Raw genomic sequence first — 27,258 nt, 5'->3', positions numbered from 1 at the left:
AAATGAAACACTTATTTATACTTAGCTACTTTATATCTAGTTGTGCTCTCAATAACTTCTGTACTGTTCTGAGGCAGTTCAAAATTTCTGAAATAAAAATAAGGTTCCTCAATGTGTGGATGGAAAATGGTTTAGCTTGGCTAATTTTTTCCATGGAATCATGTCTGTGAGGGGGAAGAGCTTAGTTTGGGATCGCTGTGGTAGATTCCAGCCCTGCTGCAAGAAAGGCATCTTGCAGTTTTTGTAATGGGTTCTGAACCATCTTGCATGACTGCCTTGAGTATTAAGAAAAGCCTAAACTAATTCCAATGTCCCTCAGTACACCAGGCTGTAGCCTGAAGTAGTTAAAAGCAGCTCTTCAAGAGCAGACATGGCAGCACAGAGCGCAGGAAGCTTAGAGGGGCACTGGGGAGCACCTCAGCATCCCAAGGTAAGCAGCCATCCGTTCCTCAGAGCCAGGGCCCTCTGCATCCACACTGAGTCGGCTCATGGTCTTAGTCATGAAGCACTGTTTTCACGTAAATGTTAATTTACCTTTTTTTTTTCCTAGTATTACACGTTATACATGCAATACATTGCTGTGTCCATGAAATGTATTTAGTTCAGGTTTTGTTTACATTTTGGGGAATTCGTCCCCGGTCAGAGGATGCCTGTGGGTGTTCCATAGGCCCATGTTGGCCGCCTGCAAGAAGCTAACTTTGTCTACTGTCGGTAGTGTGGTGGCAATCCATATGTCAGAAAGGTGCTTGGTTCAGTTTCTTCCGTGTTAGCAATTTGGGACATACATATATGGAAATCTGTCTGCATGCTCTTCTTACCAAAACAGTATTCCTTCTAAAGTTTTAATGGTTTGAGTGTACTTTTTGTTGAAGATGTAGAATGAACTTTTTTTATGTAGGCCCAAATACATCAGAGTAACGAACGTGTATACATAAAGAATGAGAAGTCAACTTCAGATAGTATTATTTGGATTTACTTTCACCTCATCTTTCAATCAGCTGTATGCTATGCAGTAATCTTTGTTAAGTGGTATGTTTTCAAGTGGTAAGATTGGACAAAATCCTGATTTCTTTTAGACTGAAGATGTAGTGAAATGTTTAATGCACATTTCTGTCACTGGAGTATACTCAGGAGATACCGCTCTTGAACAGAATATCCACCACTGAATCTTAGTCACCAGTATTACAGGGTAGTGAAGCTTCTTGGAACTCTTGCACTGTAACAGGCAATCCTGGGCTAGTTTTTTACATTTTTATGGATATATGTTTAACTTCACTTATTGATACATTTTTGCTTTTGAAGTGTAACAGTTTCAGGCAAAACTATTCACCCTTTGATGACAAGCTCCCTAATGTTCTTCAGTCTGTAGTTCATGAAATGGTTCCAGAATTGCAACAAAATGAGTATTGAGCTTCTGGAATTTCTTTCAAGTACCTTAAGATGAACTATTTTGTAAAGGCCCTTAATGTACACAAAACTTTACTAGACGTGGGGATAGTAACAGAGAAAATCATGCTGCTGGTAACTCTTGACATGCAACAATGTGTTTGAGCCTCATTGTTACTCTCTTATCTTTACAGTGGATGATGTTGGAGAAAAACTGGACCACATAGGAAGCACTCCCTTGAAAATTAGTACTGAGGTGACGAATGATGAAGTGGCTAAGGATGATGGGTTTGGTTCCGAAGTTATCAAAGTGTATATATTTAAAGCTGAAGCTGAAGATGATGTTGAAATAGGTACCTTTCTAAATTCTGTGTTTCTTTTCCAGTAGTATGAAAAAGCATTTGCAGGTCTTAATATGTTGTAATTCACTGACTGGACTGTTCCCCAGGCTGATAGCGGTAGGGATTGCCCGTATGCTGATAACATTCAGTGTGTTAGTTTCAGGTTATTTTTTGACAAGCAATATTTATTTTCAGTGTTTACATTTCATTTGTTTATGACCAAATCCCAAATACAGAAGTGGCTGAACATCTGCATTTTTTTTATAGATACTTATTTTCTCTGACTTTGCAGGACAGAATGCTGTGAGTAACAAGTGTTCTTAATAGTACTATTACTAATAGCATTGGTCTCATTGTGTGTCAGTGCATTGCAGTCTGTTGTTACTTGGAGAAATGTCCTGGCCGAGCCACTTTCGACAAAAGTTTTGAAAATAAGCTGTGGTAGTAAAATCCCCTGCATTTTGTCTTAAATACGGAAAAGTAAAAATTGAAAAATAAATACTGAAAAATGACCAGCAGTTTTGGCACACATATGTACGTATGCCAAATGTAAACTGAGAATCAGTGCCCCAAAGGAAAATCTGGCTTCGACTGCCTCTGTATGGCACTGCTTATCATTTCTCATTAGTTTCCATTTCTCTCCTGCATTCTGTGTTGGATCATTGGTTGTAATTTCTCCCCTCATAAACCTAAGGACCATGGGGGTGCCTGTGTATCTTTCCTCAAGTTCTTCATGGCACATGATGTCAATCAGAACTTTGGGGAGCATACAGAAACTAAAAATGGAAAAATAAAGTGTTCCTTTTTAACACTGAATCCATCAAGTCCAGTTAAGAGGGAAACCTCTGTACTGGGAGACCAGTATGCTGTATGTGATCCTGCTTGACTTTAGAAGCAATACAGTCATATTTGCGTAGTGGTGCCTTTATGCTGATTGCAGTTTGAGAGTAGTATTATGGGAGCATAATGCATATTGCTGCCTCTAGTTCTAGCTGCGTGATATTGTACCCTCCTACACAGACTTACTGGGCTGATGGTTTGGATTGGCATTAGTTCCACTGTAATGTAATGACCAAATTTCTTAAAAGCTCCTCACAGCATGCCTGGGATCTGACTTCTGTTGTCTGGCTGATGGGGTTACCTACTACGTTAGTTTGTCATTTTGGATGCCACTGCTTTCAAAAGCATGAGTTTTATAAAATAGCTTTATTGTAAATAAGAAAGAAATAATTTGGTCTGAAGTTAATCTTGAGAATGGCTTTGTTTACATGCACTTACAGTGTGTGACTTCTGTTTTTTTTTTAAGGTGGGACAGAAATTGTTACAGAGAGTGATTTTCACAATGGACATTCAGTAGCTGGAGTAATTGAACAAGGAGGTGTTGGTAGAATGCAGCGGGAAAAAATGGTTTACATGGCTGTTAAGGACTCTTCTCAGGAAGATGAGGATATTAGTAAGCATAATACGAAACGTTGTTGTTTCTTGTGCTGTTTTGTACAACAATATAAGCATCATTCTCAAGGACTTTTTAAATTTTTCTGAAGGATTCTTCAGCCCGAAGTAGTAGCAAACTAAGTTCATCTTCCCTAAAAATAAAGAGCAGGCTATAATTATTTTAAAGTGATGTGGATAAAAGGCACTTTTTCATACTGTATGCCATCATTGCATTATTTATATTAAATTTAACATGTCTGCGGATGAAGTTAATGAGGTTAGTTGAATTTCTCATTTTTTTCATCTCTTTTCCAATGTGAATTGCCGTGTTTAATTCTCTTTCTGGCAAAGTGGCAAATAAATGTCATCATTTTTTAAATTTGTAAATTTGTATACTTGAGTTTGTATTTGTATTTATTGATACGTGTTTTCTCTTTTTAAGGAATGTCTGAATAAACAGTTATCCCCTAAGGGAAGGTGTGGCTCTAAATGCCAGAGGAAGAAACTAATTTATAACTGGTATCAATGAGAATGAAATCAAATTAAATGCAGGAAAATTTAAAATGAGCAGAGTAAAATTTAAGACGTATTCTTCTCCTTTAACTCAGGCTGTGCTGAAATAGCAGATGAAGTTTACATGGAAGTTATTGTAGGTGAAGAAGAAGCTACATCACTTCCAGACACACAGCTTGAAGAGACTGGTGTGAATAAAACCTTTGTCCCTGTTGCTTGGGCTGCTGCTTACGGTAGGAATCTCTATCCTTATTTTTTGAAAATCCCTTTCATTATTTTTCCCCAGTCTAGCTTCCAGAATCTGCGCACAAATGTCACAATTTTTCACCATTTGGTAGGGGTTTGGAGGCAGCTCCTTCACATCTCTTAGCAGTGTCAGCCAGTGGAGTTAATGAAATGCTGTGAAAAATTCTTTTCCGCGTAATTCACAGCCTTTCACATGTGAAGTCCTTGGCTTTTTGTAATTCAGATGGGAGAAAAAAAACCAATCCCATTTTGTAGTGTTTTCTTTTCTCAATGCTAGCCTATCTAGCGGTTGTCATATTGTTGCAGTAGTTGGTTGTCTTGCATGTAATGAATGGATTGCTGTACGTTGAGTTTTATGAAATAGGAAGGAAAGCTGTTTGGAGAACTTTGATACCCTTGTTCTTAATACCAGCTCAGGTGTAGAGAACGTATGGGTTTTTTTTATGATTGATGAAGTCAATCCCTCCTGGGCCGGAGGAATCCCAGGCATATATACAGACTGGGAGGAGCAATCCTTGAGAGTAGCCCTGCAGAGAAGGACCTGGGGGTCCTGGTGGATGAAAAATTGAACATGAGCCAACAGTGTGCTCTTGCAGCTCAGAAAGCAAGTGGTATCCTGGGCTCCATCAGAAGAGGGGAGGCCAGCAGGGATAGGGAGGTGATTGTTCCTCTCTACTCTGCCCTCATGAGGCCCCATCTGAAGTACTGCGTCCAGGTCTGGGGCCCCCAGTACAAGAAAGACAGGGAGCTGTTGGAGAAGGTCCAGAGGAGAGGCCAATAAGATAATCAGAAAGCTGGCACCTCCCCTACGAAGACAGGCTGAGGGAGTGGGGCTTGTTCAGCCTGGAGAAGAGAAGGCTGCAGGGTGACCTCACTGCAGCTTTCCAGTACCTGAAGGGAGCCTACAAACAGGAGGGAGTCAGCTCTTTACAAGGGTAGATAATGGCAGGACAACGGGAAATGGTTTTGAGCTGAAGGAGGGAAGATTTAGGTTGGATATCAGGGGGAAGTTCTTTACTGAGAGAGTGGTGAGGTGCTGGAACAGGCTGCCCACAGAGGTTGTGGATGCCCCATCCCTGGAGGTGTTCAAGGCCAGGTTGGATGGGGCCCTGGGCAGACTGGTCTAGTATTAGATGTGGAGGTTGGCGGCCCTGCCTGCGGCAGGGGGTTGGAGCTTGATGATCCTTGAGGTCTGTTCCAACCCAAGCCATTCTATGATTTTATGAACTGTTGAAGATTCCACAAAAGCAGGAATAACCTTAAATATTCTATATTCACTAGGAGAAAGGGGAAATAACTTTAAAAAATAGAAGAGATGTGTAAATTCATCCTTGATAACTTCCGTTGATATAGCTCATTTTAAACCTGTTAGTCCTTCAGATCATAAACGAAAAAAACAAACTGTTTTCTGCAGGCATGTTTCAAATGGTAGAAGTATCAGGATATATTGCGAATTCTGAATATTCTCTTATTTCAGATTTATTCTTTTCTAGGATTTTCCATGTTAAATTTATATTAAGAGTATCAGATCATCAGTGGCTTATAATTAAGCAAATCAGATGGTTTCGATTCAGTGGCACTCTATTTCTGAGCACAGTAGCTGGGCTTTGGCACATAGCAGTAAACACTTTCAATCCCAAATGAGGAATACATTCTTAGCATTATTTCTCCATCTCATAGAATAGGAGAGCTGAGTGGCTGGTAAGGTGGAAGTTCTTTTATTTGCCAAGTTCTACTCCGTAAGGATAAAGTACTTGGCTCTCAGGAACAAATTGTGGATTTCAGGTACCCTCATTTCTCAATTGACATCTGAGGTTCTTAAAAGGTTAAAACTTAACAGAAACAAGTTTATTACTAGTGAGAGGTAGGAGAGACAGCATGGTAAGCATGCAAGTACATCTTCAGTGAGTATTTAAGTACTGACAAAGATATGATCTTTATTTCCTGGTGCCCATAATGGCAAAATACTGATGTGAACTGCACAGCTCATTTTGGACAGAGTTGAGCTGTTACTTAAGTTAGTTTTTTCTCATTCTTGGACTTTGAAAACCATCATCTTTAAAAAGAACTTTAATTGATAGTGACTAAAAAACCATTTTCTGCAGGAGATGACAGAAGACTACCCAGAAGATATGAAGATGGTCAAGCGGCAGGTAAGGGCATGCAGATAAGCTGTGTAGAGCTTTACCAGTAACTTAGTGTTTTTAAAACAGTATACATTAATGTGTCGTAGTTCTCCTGATCAGAAAAAACAAAAAATTATCCATAAAGCATATACTGAAGAACTGCATAGTATTTCTCTTCTATTTTGAAATGAAAACAATTCTGTAAGTGTTGTGGGCCTTCAGAGTGGGTGGGGAAGTGGCTGGTTTTGTATAGTTTTGTAGTCAGAGCAGAGATAATGCAGATGCTGGGAAGTAAAATCAAATTAGATAAAGTAACTGGCATAATTTGTCAGCAATTAATATTCTGAGAATACAAGATAGCAAAAAACGTACGTGAAAATTAATAATAGTTTAAACAGTTACGTTCTTGAGTTTGGCCAGCAACAAAGGCAGTGCTTTATATTGGCACTTTTTAAAAACATGTTCATTGTAGAGGAATGGGTGATTTTTTTGCTTCAAAGTAGACATGTTGCTGTGCAATTCCAGTCATCAGTCCCAAAGAAAATAATTGTTTAAGATTTTTTATGGTGTCTTTTTGTTTCTAGGGAATAACTTGGATACACGATTAGAAAACAAAAACGGTAATGCAACACAATACCTGCAGATTTGTGATAGCATTAGCACTAATAGAGTGCTAAAACAAAAAACCAAGAAAAGGAGGAGAGGAGAGGCCAGGCAATGGCAAACAGGTAAACACTGTATGGTTATGTGTGCTCTCATGGAGTGGCACTTACTCCTTTACTATTCTTCTTTTTTTTTTCTTTTTTTTTCCAAACTGGTTCACAGTTAAAAATCTAAATGGTGATTTGCGGATTTCCTGTGTCCTTCCCCCTCCAATTCTGTGCATAGAAAATGTGGTAGGTTTTGCTATTGAAATTAGCAACTTAGTGCTGATGTAATTCGTTTGAATGTTGCGAGTAATTAAAAAGTAATTGTGGACGTACTCACTGTACATTGATATAACTTACCTATTTGAGCAGTTTCTAGAACAAAACTATATAAGCTGTAGGGGCTGTGGATTGGTTGTTTTTAAACTACTGAACTCTTGCTGCAAGTGTAAGTGCATGAATCTGAACAGCAGTTGGCTGATTTAAAACTTCTTTATCAGAAAGTTTGTTTCCTTCATAACTTGTTTTTGTTTGTTTAAAAACAGCTGTTATAATAGGTCCTGATGGACAGCCCTTAACAGTTTACCCTTGTCATATATGTGGGAAAAAATTTAAATCCAGAGGATTCTTGAAAAGGCATATGAAGAATCATCCAGATCATATGATTAAGAAGAAATACCAGTGTACAGACTGTGACTTCACAACTAACAAAAAAGTAAGTTTCCACAATCATCTGGAAAGCCATAAACTTATAAACAAAGTTGATAAAACCCATGAGTTTACAGAATATACAAGAAGATACAGAGAAGCAAGCCCGTTGAGTTCTAATAAACTTATACTGAGGGACAAAGAGCCTAAACTGCACAAGTGCAAATATTGTGACTATGAAACCGCAGAGCAGGGGCTACTCAATAGACACCTACTTGCAGTTCACAGTAAGAACTTCCCTCATGTGTGTGTTGAGTGCGGGAAAGGATTCCGTCATCCGTCAGAGCTGAAAAAGCATATGAGGACCCACACTGGGGAAAAGCCATACCAGTGTCAGCACTGTGTCTTCAGGTGTGCTGATCAGTCCAATCTGAAAACTCACATCAAAACCAAACACGGGAATGACTTGCCATTTAAATGTGAGCACTGTCCCCAGGCTTTTACAGATGAAAAGGAACTGCAGCAGCACACAGAATTGTTTCAAGGGCATAAGACTCATCAGTGTCCACACTGTGACCATAAGAGCACCAACTCGAGCGACCTGAAGCGACACATTATTTCAGTTCATACAAAGGATTTTCCCCACAAATGCGAGGTGTGTGAAAAAGGCTTCCATCGTCCCTCAGAGCTCAAAAAGCATAGTGAAACCCATAAAGGTAAAAAGATACATCAGTGTAGACACTGTGACTTTAAAACGTCAGATCCTTTTATACTGAGCGGGCACATCCTCTCAGTTCACACCAAGGACCTGCCTTTTAAATGCAAAAGATGTAAAAGAGGATTTAGGCAGCAAACTGAACTTAAGAAGCACATGAAGACCCACAGTGGAAGAAAAGTTTATCAATGCCAGTATTGCGAATATAGCACTACGGATGCGTCAGGCTTTAAACGACATGTAATATCAATACACACAAAGGACTATCCACATAGGTGTGAGTATTGCAAAAAGGGATTCCGTAGACCATCAGAAAAAAATCAGCATATAATGAGGCACCACAGAGAGGCCATAATGTAATATATGATGTCAAGAAGGAAGCAATTTAGAAACTGATAATTGGGGAAAAAAAAATCTCATGAACTGTTTCTCCTGGTTTCAAAGCTCGATATTAAATCATAACTTTACATTCTTTGTATTGAAAGTCTTAAAAATATTAGGGTTGACAGGGGATCTCATAGCCCTATGATTGTTGCTTATCAGAACCTGAAGAGCACTATAGAATGCAGAAAGATGGATGAATGTCTTAAATTTGCAGAAAGATGAATGAATGTCTTCAAATAATAGTATTACGCGTTGTTAAGCTGTGGAAGACAAAAAGAAGATGATTGTGTTACCCGTTTTGTCAGTGAGAGCATTTGTCTCCATACTAAAACAGTTCAGATACGTGATGGGATTCTTCACAACTGGTTTGCTGAGGCAGCTGGGCCTGGCTTCTTGCGTGGTTTTGAGAGAAGAGTATTCGTCAGTCACTTGATCATAACGTTTGCAATTGTGCCTGGAAATTACATTCTAGAACTGGTCAGGTGGGGGGGTTGTCCTTTTTTCAACAAAAACAACATTTCATTGGGAAACTTTTTGGTTTCCTCTATTAGTTTGGTCCAACAAGAAATTTTTAATGATTTTCAAAGCTGCTAACCTATTTTATTGCAGGATACAGTGTTAAAAAGACAGCGTTGTGTTATGATCTCGGAGGTGGTGTTCTGGTGCTAGGCTTAAAGACGTGTATGTACATAATTTCCCTTTTTTACCTGAAACTACGGCTGAATGTTGTTCAGTATGGCACATAAAATTACGTTTGAATCCGACTCTCTATTTTTTGGATGAAATGGATGCAGCTGATGGTGTTGCTACTCAGCACTACCTTTTTTTCTCACTACTTTAAGATCTCTAAAAGTACTATTAAAAGAAAATTGAAAAAAAAACCTATAGTTTGTTTTTAATTAAAATTCAAAGTACTTAGAAGCTCTTTAGAGCACCGTTCTTAACAGGTATGGCTGTTGTCCTGCCTCCTATTATGAAATTTTCAATATAGACATAAAATTGCACCTTTTAATCAATTCTTAAAAAAAAAATCTATACCGTACTTTAAACGTGCATTTTCAATCTGTAAGGAAGTATATATGCAGTATTTAGCCAGAGGAATATGCTGCCGCTAGAGTTTGGAGATGGATCTTCAGTTTACAGTGTATACATTTAAAATATGCATCCCTTTAAACAATGCTTTGTGTTAGCATGCTGCAAATCAAATGGCGCTTAATATAACGAGCTGGTCTAGGGCTATTTAATGAACAACCTGTTCATAAGTGTTACGCATATAATGTGTATTTTTTACTCTTTTTAGTTGCTTCATGTTTGCACACAGCTGTTCACATGAGAAATTGTAACTTCATGCTATATTGTGGCTTTGTGTTTCAGATAATGTTCATATTTTGTTTTTGCACCAGATGAGAATCAGTTCCTTGAGAAAATTTTTTTTTATATTTCTAAACTTCAGGAAGTGAAATTTGGGAAATCTCTTAGAAAAATACGTGTTTTATGTGGCTGTAAAAAATGATGTACACGCTGTAAAATAAGATTGTCACTGTTATGTGGGATTATTATTTCTAAATGTGTTACTCATCGTAACGGGCATACAATAAAATGCATCTCTTGCACTCCAAATATTTTGGAGTTTATTTCTCATTTATGGTGATTTAGGAAAGTCTCATTTGGTGTAGTTTTGCCTTAATGTTTTAGTGACATTGTTATTCCCTGGTTAATATGAAATGCAGTAACATCTCGAGTAAGCAGGTTACCCGAGGTACGCGTGTGTACCACTGCTGAGGGGCAGCGCTGCGCTTCCAGGTAACCCCTTAGAGTTACAGGTGATGGACTTACATTTGTTTCTAAATAATTATCACATGTGATGCTGTCGTACCTTTGAAATTCTTTCCTTTAAGTGAAGAGAACATAAGATGTCAGTTTTTGGGAAAAGGCAGGTAGGTATTGTCTTTTATTAACTGTATAATAAGAACAGCTGTCGAAGTGCTCAATGTACTGCTTTCTTAATTTTCTTCTCTTTTTAGAATACTTGAATTATGACATCAGTGATAGAGTGGAACCTTTAAGAAAAGAATGCAGTGTCCAATGAACACTTCATTGAGGATTTCCAGCGTGCTTTTAGCCAGCCAGCACGTGGCTTTTGTATGGACAAACTATGCAGATGTTAACGGAGTAGCCTGGTTTTTGTTTCTCATGCTTTCTTCTGTAGGTCCAGCAGGCAGAGGAGGAGACAGTAACGTTCACAAAATCTTAACAATTAATCTTGTGTTTTGTTGACAATTTTAATGCTTTATTCCCGAAAATTGTATTGAATACGTAGACTGGAGGAGATTCTTCATAGCAGACTGAAGATGACCATTGCGCGCTGGCTCATTTTTCCACCTTCAGGATGGACAGAACAACCAGGTACTTAAGTATTTTTAACATCTTTAGCCGATGTTGTAACCAGCTGCAGTTCTGCCTTGCCTGAGCACCCACCAGAGTTGGTGTGGTACAGAACAGGCCGTGGGGCAGCAGACAAAGGAGTATGGTGGAAGGCTTTGACCTTACAATATTTCATAGTTTAAAATCATAGATGTAGGTTAATTCTTTCTGTGATAAATGGTTGTTTTCTGTAAGATGAGATAATACACACCAAATTTGGATTTCTTATTTTCTAAATCTCTAACTGAATTCCAGTTGTTACCTTACCTGTCTTTGAGTTCTGGATTTTTGCTCATAGTCTTTAAGCTTTTGGAAGTGACACCACATCTTCTAGCGATGGCCGTGTTAAGTTGCTCTCATTTTTCCAAAGTTTGAGGAAAACTACAGCAGACAGCTGTACTATGTTTTCCTCGTGTATGGTTTCTTTTTACAGGCTTCATCTGAGAAAACAACTCCCTAAATGATGCTTATTTATTCCAGTTATGGGATGTGTCATAACTTCTCAGAATAACTGTTAGTTCAAAGCCTCTGGTGTCTACCGTCCTGAAAGCGTGGTGCAGCGTGGGACATCAGTTACGTTATTCAGACTTTCTCTTGCATTTAGTTTCTCCATGCCCGAAACCTGCACGCTGTAAAGTCCACAGAGCATTGTTTTGTTGTTTGTTTCTTAACAAACTTAATGATGGCAAAAACAATCATCTGGTGGGTGCTGGATAAAGATCTACTTCATTTTAGCTTCATTGTCATATGAAGTTCTGTGGCCTTGTATTGCAGAAGTTGAAATTGGTGTTGAGTGTTCTGCAGCCTGTAGGTCTGCCTAGTGAGATTTCCTTCTAGTTAGGTGAAAAAAAGTTGTACCTTTTGGGATGTGGGAATCTGTGAGGAATGTGTTTTCCAAGATGTGAGGGAGGGAGCAGTGGTTGGAAAAACAACAGTAGTTGGTTGTTATCAGCTGAGGAACAAATTTGGGAAGGGAAAGACAAGTTGAAGAACAGGTGCAGCCTGGTAGTCTCTGTGTAGGAGCCTTGCTCTCTGTGACAGATAGATGGAGAGCCTGAGCTGAGTTTAATGGCAATGGATACAGGCAGCCTTGTCCAGCTGGAAGTCTGAAGAGGAGTTACCACTGCAGTTTGGTTGGCTTACTGCTTTAGCATTTTGAACATGTCATTATATTAATTCTTTCTTTCTTCTCTTGGCAGTGGAATAGCGAAATGGACAGTGAAGCCTAGCTAAGAAGATTGTGGAAATAAGGTCTGTTGAAGGGAAAAAGTAACAGTATTAAGTATTGGTATCCATACGTTCTTGAATTTCAACAGTGCCAAAAAATTTCACAGCAGTTTGAGAAAGTTCCTCTGTTCTTCTCAATGCACTTAGCCGGTATATATTTAACTTGGGATGGCTGTTCTGCAGAGGTGTCACGGTTTTTAAAATGCATGATGTCAAATCACAGTAAAATTCTTCTCAGTGCATCCCCAGATCCCTGCTCTTTGCAGGCTGTGCCTGCCCTGCCTGGCTCCCCCGAGCTGGCAGCACTGCGCCTTCTGTGTACCCAGAGCGATGGAGCTGTTAGGACGGGACAAAGCTCTCTGCAGGCAGCTGCTGCTTATTTGTTTTCAGAGCAGATCAGTTCCCGAGTGGTGGCAGCAGGTAAGTGAAGGAGACGTGCTGCCACCTGTAAGCTCTGTAAGTCTTTTGACGAAAGGTTAATTATATTGGTGGTGGTACTGTACCCTATTACTTTTTCTGAAAACCCTGAATGATGTCTCCTGTCACCATTTGGACAAGAGAAGACTCAGGAGAGGCCACACTGCAGCTTTCCAGAACTTAAAGGGAGCTTCAAAACAGGAAGGAAATTGAATTTTTACATGGACAGATAGTGAGAGGACAAGGGGGAAAGTCTTTCAGTTTTAAACTAAAAGAGTAAGGGTTTTGAGCTGTTTTGAAAAGGGAAACAGTTGTGCTTTACAAACTGTTGCAAATTTGTGCAGTAGCACTAACACGATCAGTTACCTTCACAAGCGAAGTGCCGTGGGGAGGGAAGGGTGACCTGTGCTGTAACGCTGTTTGTCCCCAGGAGCGCAGCGCTGTGCTAGTCCAGCTGTCCCTGACCACACTGGGATTTCCCTTTGCCTGCTCCTGTGATGTTGCACGTGATGCACAAACAGTTCATGTTTGCTCGAGCAAGCAGCAAGTTTCACAGACATGCAGAGGGGTTGCTCTACCTGTCAGTTGTTTATTGGATTTTTTTATTTGAATGACAGAATTCCTAAAAGCCAGAAGCAGTTAAAAATGATTGAAATCTTGATCATCATCTGTGTTGTTTTTTTTCTTCAGGTTTCAAATGCCTGCAATTAAAAGTGATGAAATTGAGGGAGTCTATGGAAGAATGCCAACAAAGTAATCTCAAGGTAAAGGTTGGAGTAAAGGTGTCTTTGGTGCCTTGCTGCAGTACTCAGAGCTTATGTTATGTTGACTCTTCAGACAATGCTAGAGGTATCAGGAACTTTGACTCTAGGACTGTATTTGGCTTTCATTTCACAGCTGGGGCAGAGAAACTGTTCACATGACATAGTTACTTGGAAGGGTCAGCAACAGAAACCAACAGAAACTTTTTTCTCCTGCTTTCCAGTTTAAGAACAAGAAACTGTATACTGTCAGGTCACCTCAGGCAGCGAGGGTTCAGTTCATAAAACCATTTGTCATTGGTGAGGGCAGTACATACATTGTTGTAAATGCATAAACGCTGCCTTTGATTGTTTGAATTTACTCCTGCAAAAATGTATCAATGTCAGTTTATGCCAGCTCAGAATGGAAGTTGGAAGTTAATCTGATGAGCCTCAGAGCAGCTGGTCCTTACTACACAATGCAGTATTGACATCTGTCTCTTCTGGTTAGTAAACTAGACTTCGTTGTTTTTTAAGTAGTATGTGTGCTACTGGCTCTCCAAGTACAGGGAACAATCAGCATGTTTTCAAATGGATCATAATGCCAGCTGTATATGCAAAACAGTTCATTTGCCTAATCACAGCCCTGTCATCAAATGACAACACAACGCCCAGCAGCTCTGACTGCATTCAGTCTGCATTCTTCTGTCCATAGGGGCGTTTACTGCTTTTGTAGTGCTGTTATAGTCTTAAGAAAGTAAGTCATACAGAGCTAAGGAAACATTAGTTCAGTAGTTATTTTCTAGAAGGATTAGTAAATGCACCATACAGCCACTGCAGTAGCTGAAATGAATGCGAAGTTTGTCCTTTAATAACTGATGCTTCTGCTGTTTGCAGCTTCTTTCTTTGGAACTGTTTGTGTAATGGTTCCAGCTCCTCAAGCTCAGATGAGCTCATGGCAAAGACCACAGTAAGTCAGAAAGTTGTTTTGTCTCTTTTCATTGGGAAATCTGCACCTATCAGTATGATGGCATTAAACAAATTTGTTTTTCTTTCTTTTTATTTTATGGTCTGAGACACCAAGGATGATAAGTCATTAGAGAGTGCCAGTAAAGTTATTGGGATAGAATGCCTTTGACAGTACTATGTCAATGTATTATGATTTTTTTTTTGTCTATGCTATTACATTAACTGAGTGGAGGTGGCATCAGCTGCAAGAAAAAAGACATCCCACTATCCCTTTACTTGTAAAGACTGGTATAGAGAAATCCGTTGTCTCAGAAAAGCATCACACCCCCTCAAACAACCCCCTCCAGTATGGGGTAGATAGAAGTTGTTTCCAGTAGAGAGACATAATTCAGAAAGTTATATTTATTTAACATCTATTGCCAACAGGGTTCTTTCACCATTAAACAGTGTCTATGCTGTATATTATTTGCGAACAGAAGTATATGTCTGCAGAAACATTCTATGAGTCCATGAAATAGAGCAAAGCAAGAACCTTGTGATGCAGAGCCAGCACCTTCTGACCGCATAAAGCTTTTTGCCTATCATTTTCTCTTAGTGCTTCTCCCGCTCACCTAACTCACTGTGGTGGTTAGGTAGCTACATAATTATTTATACCAAAGCAGTTTAATTATTTGTACCAAATCAGCTGAAAGAATTCCCGTGGTCCTGCCTGGAGCAAAAAATTGTAAATAGCAGGCCGGTCTGATAATAAAATCTACTCTAGGAGCTATTTTCAAACCACGTTTTTCTATATAAAAATATAATGAGATCTCAATGTTTTCAAACACAGCAAAATAAATAGTTATGGCTGGTTTGGGGGCTTATAGAAGTGTAGCTGAAATACATTAATTCTGATGTCAGTAACATTCTTCAAAATTGGCATTGGCCCAAATTAAATCACCTGCTCGTTCAGTGGGTTTGTTTAGTATATCTGGAACAAGTGAAGTCATTTTCCTTTGTGGTTTAGTTTCGGATAGGCAGATGTAACATAAGTAATGTTCCCCAGGACAGTTCTTACCGGGTTTTACTTCATCATGAACAGGCTGCAGGAGATGAAGTGACAATCTGTGAATCTGTACTGAAACCAGCCATTCCATATGTGTGTGACTTAGATTTCTATCACTCTTACTTCTCAATCACAAGCAGATAGGAGAGAAAAAACATGGATAATGCTAGGAAGAGGAAACAAAAATGTTTCAGAGTTCTTACTTTTGTCTTTAAAAAAACACTTGTCTTTACTTGTCTTTTTACTCTTGCAGCAAGAGTGACTGAAGAACAGACACTAGGCACATCAGGACAAATGGAAGTCCTCACCAGCACAGCATGCCATTCTCTTCTGAGAGAAAAGTAAGTGCATGAAACAGTACGAGTAACATTTGTGCATAGATGTTAGCAGCAAGTTATGGATACGGGTACCTCAGTTTGTTACGATGAGGACAAGACACTGTCTGTCTTGCATTGTCTTCATGCTTTCATGTTCTTAATTTCTTCCCTAGCCTTTTTCTCACTATCAGACCAAACCTTTTACTGATGCAAAAAAAAAAAAAAAAAAGCAGAAAGAAAAGCAATTTTAGGTGGTTGTTGTGGACTCTTTTAAGCAGCTTGGATAGCTGACGGATTTCTGTCATTCCTGAAAGCAAAGAAACAAGCAGCCTGTTAGAAGGTAATATGCGTACTCACTGAACTGTCTGCTACATGAAGCATGCTTCAGTTAGCTATATACTTATTTTCTCTAACAGTCTGTAAGTGCCTTAAGTGGCCAGTGAGCCTTCCCCTTTACAAGTGCTGTGCAGTTAGCTCTTACAGCAGCTAGTTCTGGAATGGTCAGAGTCATATCACTAAGCTGCAGACAGTTCTGTTCAGCAAGTGGCAGAGGTCAGAACTGGCATCCTTCACTTGTCCTCAGTAATCACAAGAACAAACAATAGTGGGAGGGGTTATTTTTGTATTTATGAATACCAGCAAGCGCAGGAAGCTATCAGATACCTGAATAGCAGACATTAGAGTTTCTGCTGTAGAATTTTTCTCTAGTGTTCTAGAAGTGTCTAGAAGTTCTAGAAGTGTCTAGAAGTGTCTAGAAGTTCTTTTACTTGAGCATCCTAAAAGACTCAGCATGATAAATACTCATTACTTGGAAGGCACTGTCATGTACATGCTACTTCCAGTACGCTGTTCAGATAGCTATCAGCCAGCATCGCTATTCAGTAATGAATGCAGATAGAAAGATTTGGCTGACAGAACATAAATGCAGAAAAAATATTTGTCAAGCTGGGAGGAAATTGGCACTTCTTAAACTGCATTTATCAAGTTTATCTTGCAACAAGGTCATTTTGTTTCAGCTGAAACTTGCACCAGTGATAAAGACCTTGGGAAACTTAAAATGCAACCAGTTAATAGTTCTTATTTATTCAGTGATATTGATCTCTTTAAATGCAGCATGCACTCATTGTTTCCATTTTTATCATGGAAAATATTACTTTTCAAGTAAGCTAGGAAGAGGTTTTAGCTTTTTATTACTGTTATTTCCTTATTACTATGTTAATTCCTTCATACTTCATTAGCATGAGTTTCAGAGATCAGTAATAAAATTCCAGTTAGCATCTTGCATATCCTCTTAGAGCTTGCCAGATGTTTTACTTTCTCAGGCTGCTCATGTTGCCTCAAGTTGCCTTTTCTTGCTTGTGTCCCCCAGAAAGCTGTTCTTACATTTCTGTATTTGTGCCCCTGCCCTATATTCTGTCTGCAAACAACTTCATCAGACTCTGCTGTTCAGAACACAGGGCTGTGAGCTGGCCATGCTGATCTTTCTCAAATATTTACCTTGTATTCAGATTATCTTGTATTCAGATTTGACGCTATCCTGTGCCCTGTAACATAAATAGCTTCTGCAGTCCTACCTTGTCCTGGAACTTCAAGTCACTCTTTAAAAAGAAGTCACCACTCTTCTGCATTTCCTGGATTAGTCACTGCTCTGTCTCTGTGTAAGTTTCAGGAACACAGTGCTTAATCTGTTTTAATAATAGTGCAGAGTAATTAATACTCATGATTCAGAGGAATACCATGCACCCAAAACAGAGCACCGTACCTTTCACCTGAGAGCAGAGCAGTGAAGAAGTTCTCAACTCCTCACTACAGATACTGATGCCCAGAAGACTGCCTTGTGCACCTAGGCAAAGACTGCTAGAGCAACACCACTTCCTTTATTAAGGGTAATTAAAGGTCAGAAAATAACAATACGCTGTTTTATTTATACTCTACCTAGCAATTACTGCCTCCTTGCAACAGACAGTGCAGTTCCTTGACTTGACTCAATTGCCTTGCTTTTTGCAGCCTGGCTAAATTAACACTGTTGCTTTCTCTCAGACATCAGTTTTGGCTCATAATGTCTTTGAAGAAAAATTAAATAATAATTTCAGAGACACTATAGTGAATCTAGGTGAACTTACATGTTTCCATATCTCTCCAGTCCTCTCAATTACAATAGTTTGTGATTTGTTGGAGGGTGATGTAACCTTGTAGTCATCAGACAGAAGACCCAGGATAGGATACTGATTCCTGTACCTGTATCAGAAAGAGCTGCTTAGTTGTAAACTACAAAACTGACATCTGCATACCTGTATCCAGACCACCATGTCTGATCTTGCCCCACAATCCTGTCAGTTAACAATCTCCACATATTTTTACGAGTAACAAAAATGCAAATACTGTAATTTAAATGTCAGCAACGTGTTGGCCACCCCTCCGTTTGCTATTACAGTGCTTAGGATTGAATCCTTCTGAGTAGGTTTTACTAGCTGGAGCTTTTCCCTTTCATGTACGTTGAACAGACATTTGGCATTAAGACATTTGCCGGAGGTAAGGATATGGTTACCAGAAGCTATGCAATGGAAAACAAAGAGGATGTATTTTTAAGAAAGATGAATAACTACGTTACTTCTTGGCGATGATAGCTGGTACGCCAGGAGACTGACTGCTTGATACTCTCTCATGCTTGAGTCTGAAAAGTTCCTGAGAAAACCAGAAAGAAACGTTGAAGTAAAATAAATAATGCTTTCTGACATACTGGTTCACTAAAGCCACAGCAGAATACGTGCTGAAATTCATATTGAAGATCACTCTGAAATAGTTTGTCCTTCCAAGAGAAGTGGCGAAGTAACAAACAGCATTATTAATCTTAGCCCAGAGAATGATGATAATAATAATAATCCTAACCCCAGTTCCTGAACCAGGAAGGTACACGTGACTTCTTAGTTAAATTGCTACCTTCATAGTAAGTGGAGGCTTAAGCATAGAATATTCTTAGACAAGAAATACACTGTACTATTTTACCTCTTGCTGTTGCTGAATACAAGCATCTTTCTCCTCCAGCATTGCTGTCAGTTCATGGAGCTTTATTTGCAAGTCACTGTTGTTCCCTTCTTGCCTTGATATGTCTTGCTGGAATTGGCACAACTGAGACTATAAAACAGCAGTTGAGAAACAGTTAGGAGTTTGGTGCTCCCAGCAGGTGACCTTTCCATATACAGCTAGAACTCTGTGATTTTAACCCACAAAATACATACTAACAGTAAGACAGCAAAGGAATTTGTTTTTTTAAATCACAGTTTTATGATTTTCAGTGCTGTATAAAATAATTGCAGAACCAAAAGATACCTGAAAAGCATCTGATAGATATTTTCTTAAATAGAAAATAGCCTGATTATCTCCAGTCACAAAAGGTGACAAATGCACATATACCAAGTTTATCAACATACCCGTAGACTGCGGATCTCACGGTCTTTATCCTCTCTCAAGTTATTGATCATCTCTACGTAACGGCTGGAGAGTTCATCTGTGGTCGCCTGAATGGTTGGACTGGAGCAGATCTAAAGGAAAAAAGTATTATTTTCCTTTAAAAAGATTTCTTTAGTATTATTTTCTTCACCATTACATCTGCATCTGTGAGTAACAGCAGCTGAACAAAGAACAAGTGAAGGTATTATTACCTGTAGTTTAAGACTCTGGATCTCTTGGTCCAAGGCACGCTTGGAGTATTCCAGTTCCTTTAACTGACAATCCTTTTCTCCCTCATTGAGTCGAAGAGAAAGGAGCTGTTCTTCCAGAGAGCGACACCTGGCAGTACTCTCTCTGAGTCCTTGCTGGAAAGCACAGGAGCAGAATGAATGCTTGGTGTTCCTTAGGGAAGTAACAGGGTCACACATGCCAGCATATAGCCAGGCAGTAATTACTTGGAATACTCAGAAGCCAGCACAGAAGCTAGTTTATGGCTGACAGTAATTATACTGAAACTATATTCTTAGGTTTACCTGCTGCTGACGATTATTCTCTCTCAGGGAAGACAACATAGTTTCATATTCTTTTACTTGAGATTCTTTAAAAGCCAAATCCTTCTTAAGTAAGATATTGTCAGTTTCTAGCTTCTGTAAGACAAAAGTGCAGTTTTCAGTAAACTTAGTCCTAAGTGTGTTCAAAGTGCAACATACTTAGAATTAAGTGATATTTTTAAGAGTGAAAAATACCCAGTTTTCTTGATACTTTTTTTTTTTTTTTTTAACTACAAAGCTCGTGTGTGCTCATTACAGCAGTACCATGCTCATGGTGTGGCTTCACATCGCGTGGTAAGCAGTGATCTCAGAAAGTGCTCTTTCAGTCTGTCCCAGAAGGACTTTCTTATGTGTATTTATTAAAAAGCATCCAAGAAAAAAATCCAAACTGAAGAGCACTTCACTGCACAGTCTAGTTTTATATCAGAGGTGACTGGTAAACCCTCTCTTCTTCAAACGTATTTTAAAAGAGAATGCTCTGAAGCTCCAGTGATGTCAAGTACAGAGGCTGTCCATGAGAAATGTTTCTGCTTTCCTAACAGGAACTATCTGGAGCTGTAGAGCTCCAATTTCCAAAGTGTGATGCTTGTACAACTCAGGATTGCTGAGTTGTTGAAGGTGCCAACTGACAACAGCTCCCCTATAGAGTGGGGGATACACATAAGGCAGGAAAGGACTTGAGCTCCCATGCTTCCTGGAAGAGTACTGTTAAGTTAGCACTTAGTGTTTTTAACATAGACAGGGCACGTACAAAAGCACAGTTCCAAAACATCTCTATCAATGTAGACATATATAGATTGTATGTACTAATGCAGAGCTAAGTCTAAATCCACTCACACAGACCCTTTCTTCATTTGAAATTGTGGCTGGTTTTTTTTAGGTTTCAACAAACTGAACACTTGATCACTACTAGGAAGAAGTCTAACCTCATTCACTGCTCAAATCTTGCAAGTCAATGAAAGCAACTAAGCTTGGACTTCACAAGTTAAATTTCATCATAATGGACTTCTTACTGAGAGGGACCAGCAAATGGATGAGGCCACGGGGACTGAAAAGTACAACTTACCCCTAAGTCATCCTGTAAATGGCAGAGCTCTTCACGTAAGTTTTTGAAAGTGGAAAGCACAAGTCTCAAAGATTTATCTGATGTCACTCTCATCTAGGAGGAGAAAAAAATATATATATTATTCTAATTAATTAGTGAGTTTTGTTCACAGTATGCTTAACTACATGTAAAAGTGCAGAACTGCTAAACAGCTGAAAATAACTCCTAGAACTACAACACGTGCCATTCTTTGCAGTGCCCACATTTTCTAAAAAGACATTTTCAGCCACTTTGTTCTTTTTGAATTATTGCCTTACTGCACACAGGCGCTGAGATGGTTAAGTAGCTAAGGAAGCCATTTATAAATAGACCCAAACCTGAAATGGTTTGATTCTGTAAATGTGCCATGGCAATGAGTGCTGTTACAGGTGTTTAGCCAGACCATTTGTAAAGGTGAGACCAGGTTAGAGGCAGTTTATGTAATTAGTAACTGGTACCCAATTCATCACTCAGTAGAACACCTACTATTCGCCTTTGGCTTTTAAAGTAAAGCACTAATATACAACACAGGCAAATAAAAAGATTGAAATTCAGTGTTCTGTCATTACTTGCCAAAAGCCAAAATGGGTTCCAGCAAAACTGCAAGAAAGTTCCAGTAAAGCAGTTTAAAATACACAAATGAGCAGTGAAATGAACTGCTGCGTGGCACTTGAGCCACCTATGTGATTCCATAGCCTTTACATAGAATAAATGGAAAAAGCAGAATACAGAGCAGTGTATGTTACGTACAAATTCCCTGCTTTGTGCACACCAGCTTCTACCGTTTCAAGTTACTGGAGACTTCCCCTCCATGTTATTTACATACCTGGAGGAGATAACGAATCTGCTGCTTTGTTGCCTCAGACAGTCCTTTGGGAATTAATTCTTCAATATCCTCAGTCTAAGCAAAGGGAGGAAGAAGGAGGCATCTTGATTAAGAATTTTGCCTGGTTGATCATTATAAAGTTTATTAATTAATTACACACAGCTCTGCTATGAAAAACATGTTTAGCACAAGGCAAATAAGAGTGAAAATAGATCAAAGTATATCCAGAAAATTTCCAAAGTCTTACGTACGTGCGGCATATAAAAAATGGAGATAAAGTGATAAATGAAGTATATATTTAAATCTACATTAAGCTTAACATTTATTTTAAAAGCAGCACTCAAAACAATCCTCTCTTAAGAAATAGCACTTAACTCTATGCAACAGAGCTCCCAGCAGTTAATGATAATGAGCAAATCTCATGTTTCTAAATAATGAAAAGACTGTCAACAAATAAATGATGACCAAAGTTTTACAGGAGATACTGACAGTGATTAAGTGGTATTGCTTCATGTAATTTAATCCTGAACAAACACTTCTATCACAAACATTAACGACTTTAAAAATAAGACAGTCCTGATGATTGTATGCATTATGGCTGGATTCCCACAAGTGAGCTGTCAGTAAATCTAGAAAGTCATTCTGTCGACTTAAGTTCCTCTCATCACAGTGAGATGAGTTTTCCTTACTTCTTGCAGTGCACAGCAGTGCATGTTGCTAAGCAGCTGCTTTGTTGGCAAGAGAGTAAAACATCCTTTGCAAAAATGCATACTGAAAATATATGCATCTCTGTATGTTTTACAATGAAACCATTATTGGCATAACAGGAAAGACTTTCAAAATTTGACTTGTTCTGGAATAATGCAAATTATTAAGGTTTCCTTCTTTCAGTATTATCACTCTTGCAAACACACACTAGCAGCAGGTTTCAGGCTCTGAATGCTTTTTAAGCAGAAATCTTGAACTAACAAAAGATTGGCATCTTTTAGTTAAACTTGCTTGGCCTAATTTGTTCCCAAGATCCACACCATTCTTACTGAGACTTTCAGAGCACAGCTTTGTAAGTCCTTGCCTGATGCTTACCTGACTTGTAAATTCGATGTCATAGTTCCTGGAAAACAAACAAAATGCAGTGGGCTGATTAACACAAGACTTTGCAGAACTTGACCACTCTGACAGCTACAGAAAGGCTATCTTCACAGTACAGAACAAGGAAGGTTCATCATGAGATTAAGAGCTGTCACCTTCCCTGTAAGGCGACAGGCAGTGTGTTGTTAAATGTGACTCCTTGTACAACTGTGTGAGGAGACTGGAATACTAACAGCAGCACAGTCAACACAGGCTAACTCTGTCTGTATCTCTGGGCAGTTATCCCAGTTGTGGTTGGATAATCCAGTTCTTAATTGGCTGGGATGATATCTTTACCCAGAACTAAGCTGAAGTGTATTGACATGCATCAAGTGTTTTCTTAGCAGTGCCAGGATTTTTTGTGATGTTTAAATTCCACTCTTCCCATGCTACAGATCAGTTATACTCATTTCAGTGAACTTTGAAACCACAAAGTGAGAGACAGTGAGTGGGGAATAGCAAAGTAATGCTGACTGTGAGGGAAGGCTAAGGACATTGTCGAGACTCGAATCAACTTGCCAACAGTACTGTGCTCCCAACTGTGCATTCCTAGGATTTCTGGAATACCAAAATTCAATAACAGACATAAGGCCAATACCTTCCTCCTATCTTTTCCACGTGCTGTAGTAGACAGCTGTGCAGGTCGTTGGTCTTGCGGTTCAGTTCAGCAAGGAGCTCGCCAAAGTAGCGGCAGTCCAGCTGGTCATTATTCTCCTGAGAGCAAACAACGTAACACAAGATAAGCAAGAAGATCATGACCCATTCCCTTCCTTGGGAGGAAAGCTGAGTGTGAAAATGCTACAAGTATGATGGAATTGTTTTGTTTGCTCTTATTAATTTGCAATTTGTTTATACTGCTCTTCCTTGGTATTGAGCATTCCATGTCTTCTGGTTTTCAGTAAAGTATACAGAAATAAATTCCTCCTTTACAGCAACAAGAAATAGGCAAAATAATATCTTCTACAGCGATGTTATCATTATTATTCTAATACAGAAAGCGTAGATAATTAGTAAATCATCCTTTAATGATCTTTAATCTTTCCATGGCTGTAGTGGTGGGCAGAACACACGTGGACAGCACCCAGAATTTACAGAAAGGCGCTGATATAAGCCACCTCCTTTTTCTTTTTTTTTTTAAACCCAGAATTTTAAAGCACTTCCGATTCAAGATAAAATGTTTACTTAAATGAATAATAAAAGTGAAAACAGCAGCCTTAACTGAGTTTAACTAAGTTGTTTTATGGGACTCTTGTCTATGGAAAATTCCACATAAGGCCAATAGAGAGGTCACCCAGTATGTTAGTCTTGCCACCTGTATGTTCAGCATATGCATGGGAAGGGACTGCCACACCACCCCCAACCAAAACAGTACAGTACACCAACAGCTACCTCCAGCAGCTCCTCGGTTTGTGCTTTCAATGAAACTATGTCAAACACTTCCACATAAAGTTATTTCAAACCCCTACTGAGCAGTTCAGATAGAAAGCAATGCTGAATTGACCTGTGTGCACTTTATGAAGCGCTTTTTACCTACATTTTACCAAAACTGGAAAGAAGCCTAAGTCTTGTGTTACTCAGCCTTTGTTGTACACTGACAGATGAAACCTGACTGAATCAATGAGCAGCACTCCCAGATAAAGGAAGAAAAAAGCACCACAACAAAGCAGCAAGCGTTGATGGATGCACTTCAGCACTTCACTGTTTATACTTACAGTGGGTACATAATGCTTAATTACCACGCTATGATTCTGAATGTGGGCTTTTGAGAGCAGAAATCAGTAATTTTATCTATCTGTGATGTTCTGTACTCTCTGTACAAAAACACTGCGAATAGTAAAACATTAAGGAAATGATTCTTACCTGTTCGCACATTTGAACTGTCACCCTCCTCACTGTATTTCCTCTGCAGTCGTCGGTCACAGAGACTGGCATTACTTCACAGGGGCTGCCGGTCTGTGTTTGCTGGCACTGGTGTGTGACTGGGGGCTGCTCTTGCTGCTGGCAGGGCTGGATGGCATGGCACTGATCAGACGGCTGCGGAATCTGACACTGGTGGGAAAATTGGTACTGCTTCTCCTAAAACAGGAGTGAATTTTTTTAAGCTGCTGAACACGTCTTAATGAGATGGAAGCATAATAAAAATACAGCAATGAATGAAAGGTGTTTTTGTATTGAAAGACTGCTTTGGGTATTTTAATAATGTTAATAAAATTGCTTTTTCTTACTATTTGAATATGAGTTTGCCTCATACTATTATACTTCAACGCTGTATTTTACCAACTCCTCACATTTTAGCAGCTGCAAACGAAAGCACAGAAGACACGCTTTTCTTAATTGAGCTGTATGCTTCATTGTATTGTTCCACTTAGCATACTCAGGCAATAGGAACCTCCATTATTTAATTTAAAACACATGTACATCCTGTTCCATTAAGTATTTTAGAGATTAAAGAGCTCCAGTTGAATTACTGAGCTTTTGTTATTTCAGTTAATATAAATGTATTTTGTGGGAAATAGCTGATGACATTTTCCTCTACAAATGTTTCAGCAATTCCAGGATCAGAGTGTACACCATATCGGGGACACATGCGTCCTGTTTTTATAATCCGCTGTTGACAAAATCAGCCACCCACCCAAACAACAAACGGGAAACTAGTTTATGTTCCAGTCTTTGAGAATGTGTTCTCTTCCTCAGCAAGGCCGTTCTCTGGCTGGCATTAGTTCACAAAGCACCACAAACACTACTTTTCCTGTACTGACTCAATCTTCTTTTGCAACAGATAACAGAAATATCCAACTTACTTGGTTGGGATTTAACAGTTCATATTTTCTTATTGTCTTTTCATAGATGACATTATTTCCAGGACAGAAATTCCCCCCTCTAAGAAATGGCGATAATGGCTCCTGTAACACATTTTAATTAAAAGTATTCATAAATGTTGGCAGCAAATTCAGAGTTAGTACAACTTTAACCAAAACACGATGACTTGATTTTGTGATTCGAAGTGGCACTCTGAGATAGTTTTTTGAGTTATCCATGTATGAGTGTGCATTCATTTCATCCCCTTGAACTCAGATTTATTCTTTTGCAATATCCACGCAGCATGCACATAGATTCTCATCTTGCATCTCTATTTTCCCTCGCCCCCCCATGGTATAATGCCAAATGCACTGTTTTCTCTCAGCTGCAGAATCCTGCCAGGCAGAAGAAAACGAGCAGTCTGTGTGACACAGGTGGGCATTATGTCACGTTAGCTAGAGTTCACTGAGCTATGAAATTTGTTCACCTTAACTCTTCACTCAGGCACCACTGAGAGAGCAGTGACCAATTCAGGTAGGCCTGCAGAGCTCTGAGAGAACAGAGCCAAATGCAGCAGTTCCTAATAACTTTCAGTTCCTAATAGCTTCCTCTCTCCCAGAGGGATGGGCCTCATGATTTCAAAATATTCAGTGTGGCATGACAAAGGTAAGGAAGCACCTTTCCAAACCGGGGTAATTCAGGAAGAAAGAGTTACATAGACTCCAGCAGCAAACAGTTTTCCTACCTGCTCAGGATTCTCTATGATAATCCTTCGAACAGTGCCCTGCAAGGAAGAAAGTAAAGATTCAGTGATGATTGTACTTTAAAATCTTTTATGCTCAGAATTCAGCTTACATACACTTCCACATTAATCTGAATATTGCCATCAGCTATAAACATTGAGATCTGTTGGCTGACATCACTTGAAGTTTTAAAGCTACGGCCTTTCCACCCAAAGGAAATAACCCGTATACAGTACGGCACAGTCTGGATTCTCAGAAGTTTGGGTTTTTTCTCAATCACCTATTAGAGGAAATCGGACCTCATTTTCTGCAAATGCCAAAAGAACAGGATACAAATGAAAGCTAATACGCTGGACAGGAACCTCAAGGATCCCATCTCTATTCCACGTAACAACACTGTCTTTAACTTGCAGCCTTACATGTCACATAAGAAGGTCAGCTGGTGCAAAGTGATGTACTTCTACAACACTTCTTGCTTCACCAAGGAAAGAAAACGTGTACTTTGCTTAAACACCAAAATAAAGGGGATCCAGAAACTGCCAACAAACCAGATACCACTATCCAACGAACCACTATCCAGCAAACCAACGAGTGCAATTACTTCAAAAAGTGGCATGAAACATTGTAATTAACACCTATAAAGATGCTCACATGGAACATTTGCTCATTCTTAAAGAAAAAAAGCAAGCATGCTTTTTTAAATTACAGAAATCCGCAAACTGCAACAGTTTTGTTCCTTTTTGAGTACAGATTCTTTCTCCCCCTGCACTGTCTACTCCATCGTGTGGACCAACAACAGAACAGTTTATGCATGCTGATTGAAGTAAGTCTCCATGTCTTGTTTATCCAAGTGAGCAAAATTCCCACTGAATCTCATGTAAGGACTAGGCAGTTTGTTAGTTTACAACACGCTATTTATTCCTCCTCACAGTACAGACTTTCAATTTTCCTAACAAATCACTTATTCCCTTAACCTGTGGGCTTGGAAAGTTTACTTTGCTTTAGTTGAGCCTCAGAGACGTTCTTAACTGGATTAAGAGCAACTCCAAAGTAGGTCAAATTTCCAGTTGTGAACTGTTGCATAAGTTTAGGAAGCCT

At 39.2% G+C, this 27,258-nt stretch overlaps 2 protein-coding genes across 9 annotated transcripts in view; one reads left to right on the top strand and one right to left on the bottom strand.

Annotated features, from left to right (window-relative positions):
- The window catches only part of ZNF711 (zinc finger protein 711), a 35,981-nt gene extending 11,130 nt beyond the window's left edge, over window positions 1-24,851 (top strand). For 3 of the 5 annotated variants that reach the window (XM_021405799.1, XM_021405800.1, XM_021405803.1), the window contains 11 exons: window positions 1,581-1,739; window positions 3,034-3,180; window positions 3,770-3,907; window positions 6,026-6,073; window positions 6,631-6,774; window positions 7,239-10,846; window positions 12,064-12,115; window positions 13,199-13,272; window positions 14,146-14,218; window positions 15,516-15,603; window positions 20,461-24,851. In XM_021405799.1, the coding sequence (XP_021261474.1) occupies window positions 1,581-1,739; window positions 3,034-3,180; window positions 3,770-3,907; window positions 6,026-6,073; window positions 6,631-6,774; window positions 7,239-8,416 (1,814 nt within the window). In that variant the 3' untranslated portion in view covers window positions 8,417-10,846; window positions 12,064-12,115; window positions 13,199-13,272; ... (1 more) ...; window positions 15,516-15,603; window positions 20,461-24,851. Of the gene's footprint in view, window positions 1-1,580; window positions 1,740-3,033; window positions 3,181-3,769; window positions 3,908-6,025; window positions 6,074-6,630; window positions 6,775-7,238; window positions 10,847-12,063; window positions 12,512-13,198; window positions 13,273-14,145; window positions 14,219-15,515; window positions 15,604-20,460 lie in introns of all 5 variants that reach the window. The other 2 variants (XM_021405802.1, XM_021405801.1) reach the window with 2 other exon arrangements.
- LOC110403045 (rab proteins geranylgeranyltransferase component A 1-like) overlaps window positions 14,602-27,258 on the bottom strand; it is a 117,150-nt gene continuing 104,493 nt past the window's right edge. Inside the window, exons 2-15 of one of the 4 annotated variants that reach the window (XM_021405813.1) lie at window positions 26,163-26,201; window positions 25,420-25,521; window positions 24,479-24,694; window positions 23,217-23,332; window positions 22,574-22,601; window positions 21,491-21,565; window positions 20,647-20,739; window positions 19,563-19,676; window positions 19,242-19,394; window positions 19,011-19,121; window positions 18,586-18,714; window positions 18,191-18,264; window positions 17,703-17,817; window positions 14,602-15,886 (exon numbers count right to left, since the gene is read on the bottom strand). In XM_021405813.1, coding sequence (XP_021261488.1) covers window positions 15,881-15,886; window positions 17,703-17,817; window positions 18,191-18,264; window positions 18,586-18,714; window positions 19,011-19,121; window positions 19,242-19,394; window positions 19,563-19,676; window positions 20,647-20,739; window positions 21,491-21,565; window positions 22,574-22,601; window positions 23,217-23,332; window positions 24,479-24,694; window positions 25,420-25,521; window positions 26,163-26,201 — 1,371 coding nt within the window. In that variant the 3' untranslated portion in view covers window positions 14,602-15,880. Of the gene's footprint in view, window positions 15,887-15,951; window positions 17,265-17,702; window positions 17,818-18,190; window positions 18,265-18,585; window positions 18,715-19,010; window positions 19,122-19,241; window positions 19,395-19,562; window positions 19,677-20,646; window positions 20,740-21,490; window positions 21,566-22,573; window positions 22,602-23,216; window positions 23,333-24,478; window positions 24,695-25,419; window positions 25,522-26,162; window positions 26,202-27,258 lie in introns of those variants that run through there. The other 3 variants (XM_021405812.1, XM_021405808.1, XM_021405805.1) reach the window with 3 other exon arrangements.

This window comes from Numida meleagris, chromosome 8 (genome assembly GCF_002078875.1).
Source record: "Numida meleagris isolate 19003 breed g44 Domestic line chromosome 8, NumMel1.0, whole genome shotgun sequence".
In the NCBI taxonomy this organism is placed as follows: Eukaryota; Metazoa; Chordata; class Aves; order Galliformes; family Numididae; genus Numida; species Numida meleagris.
Note: the sequence above shows the minus strand (reverse complement) of the source record. Positions and strands in the feature narration are given on the sequence as shown.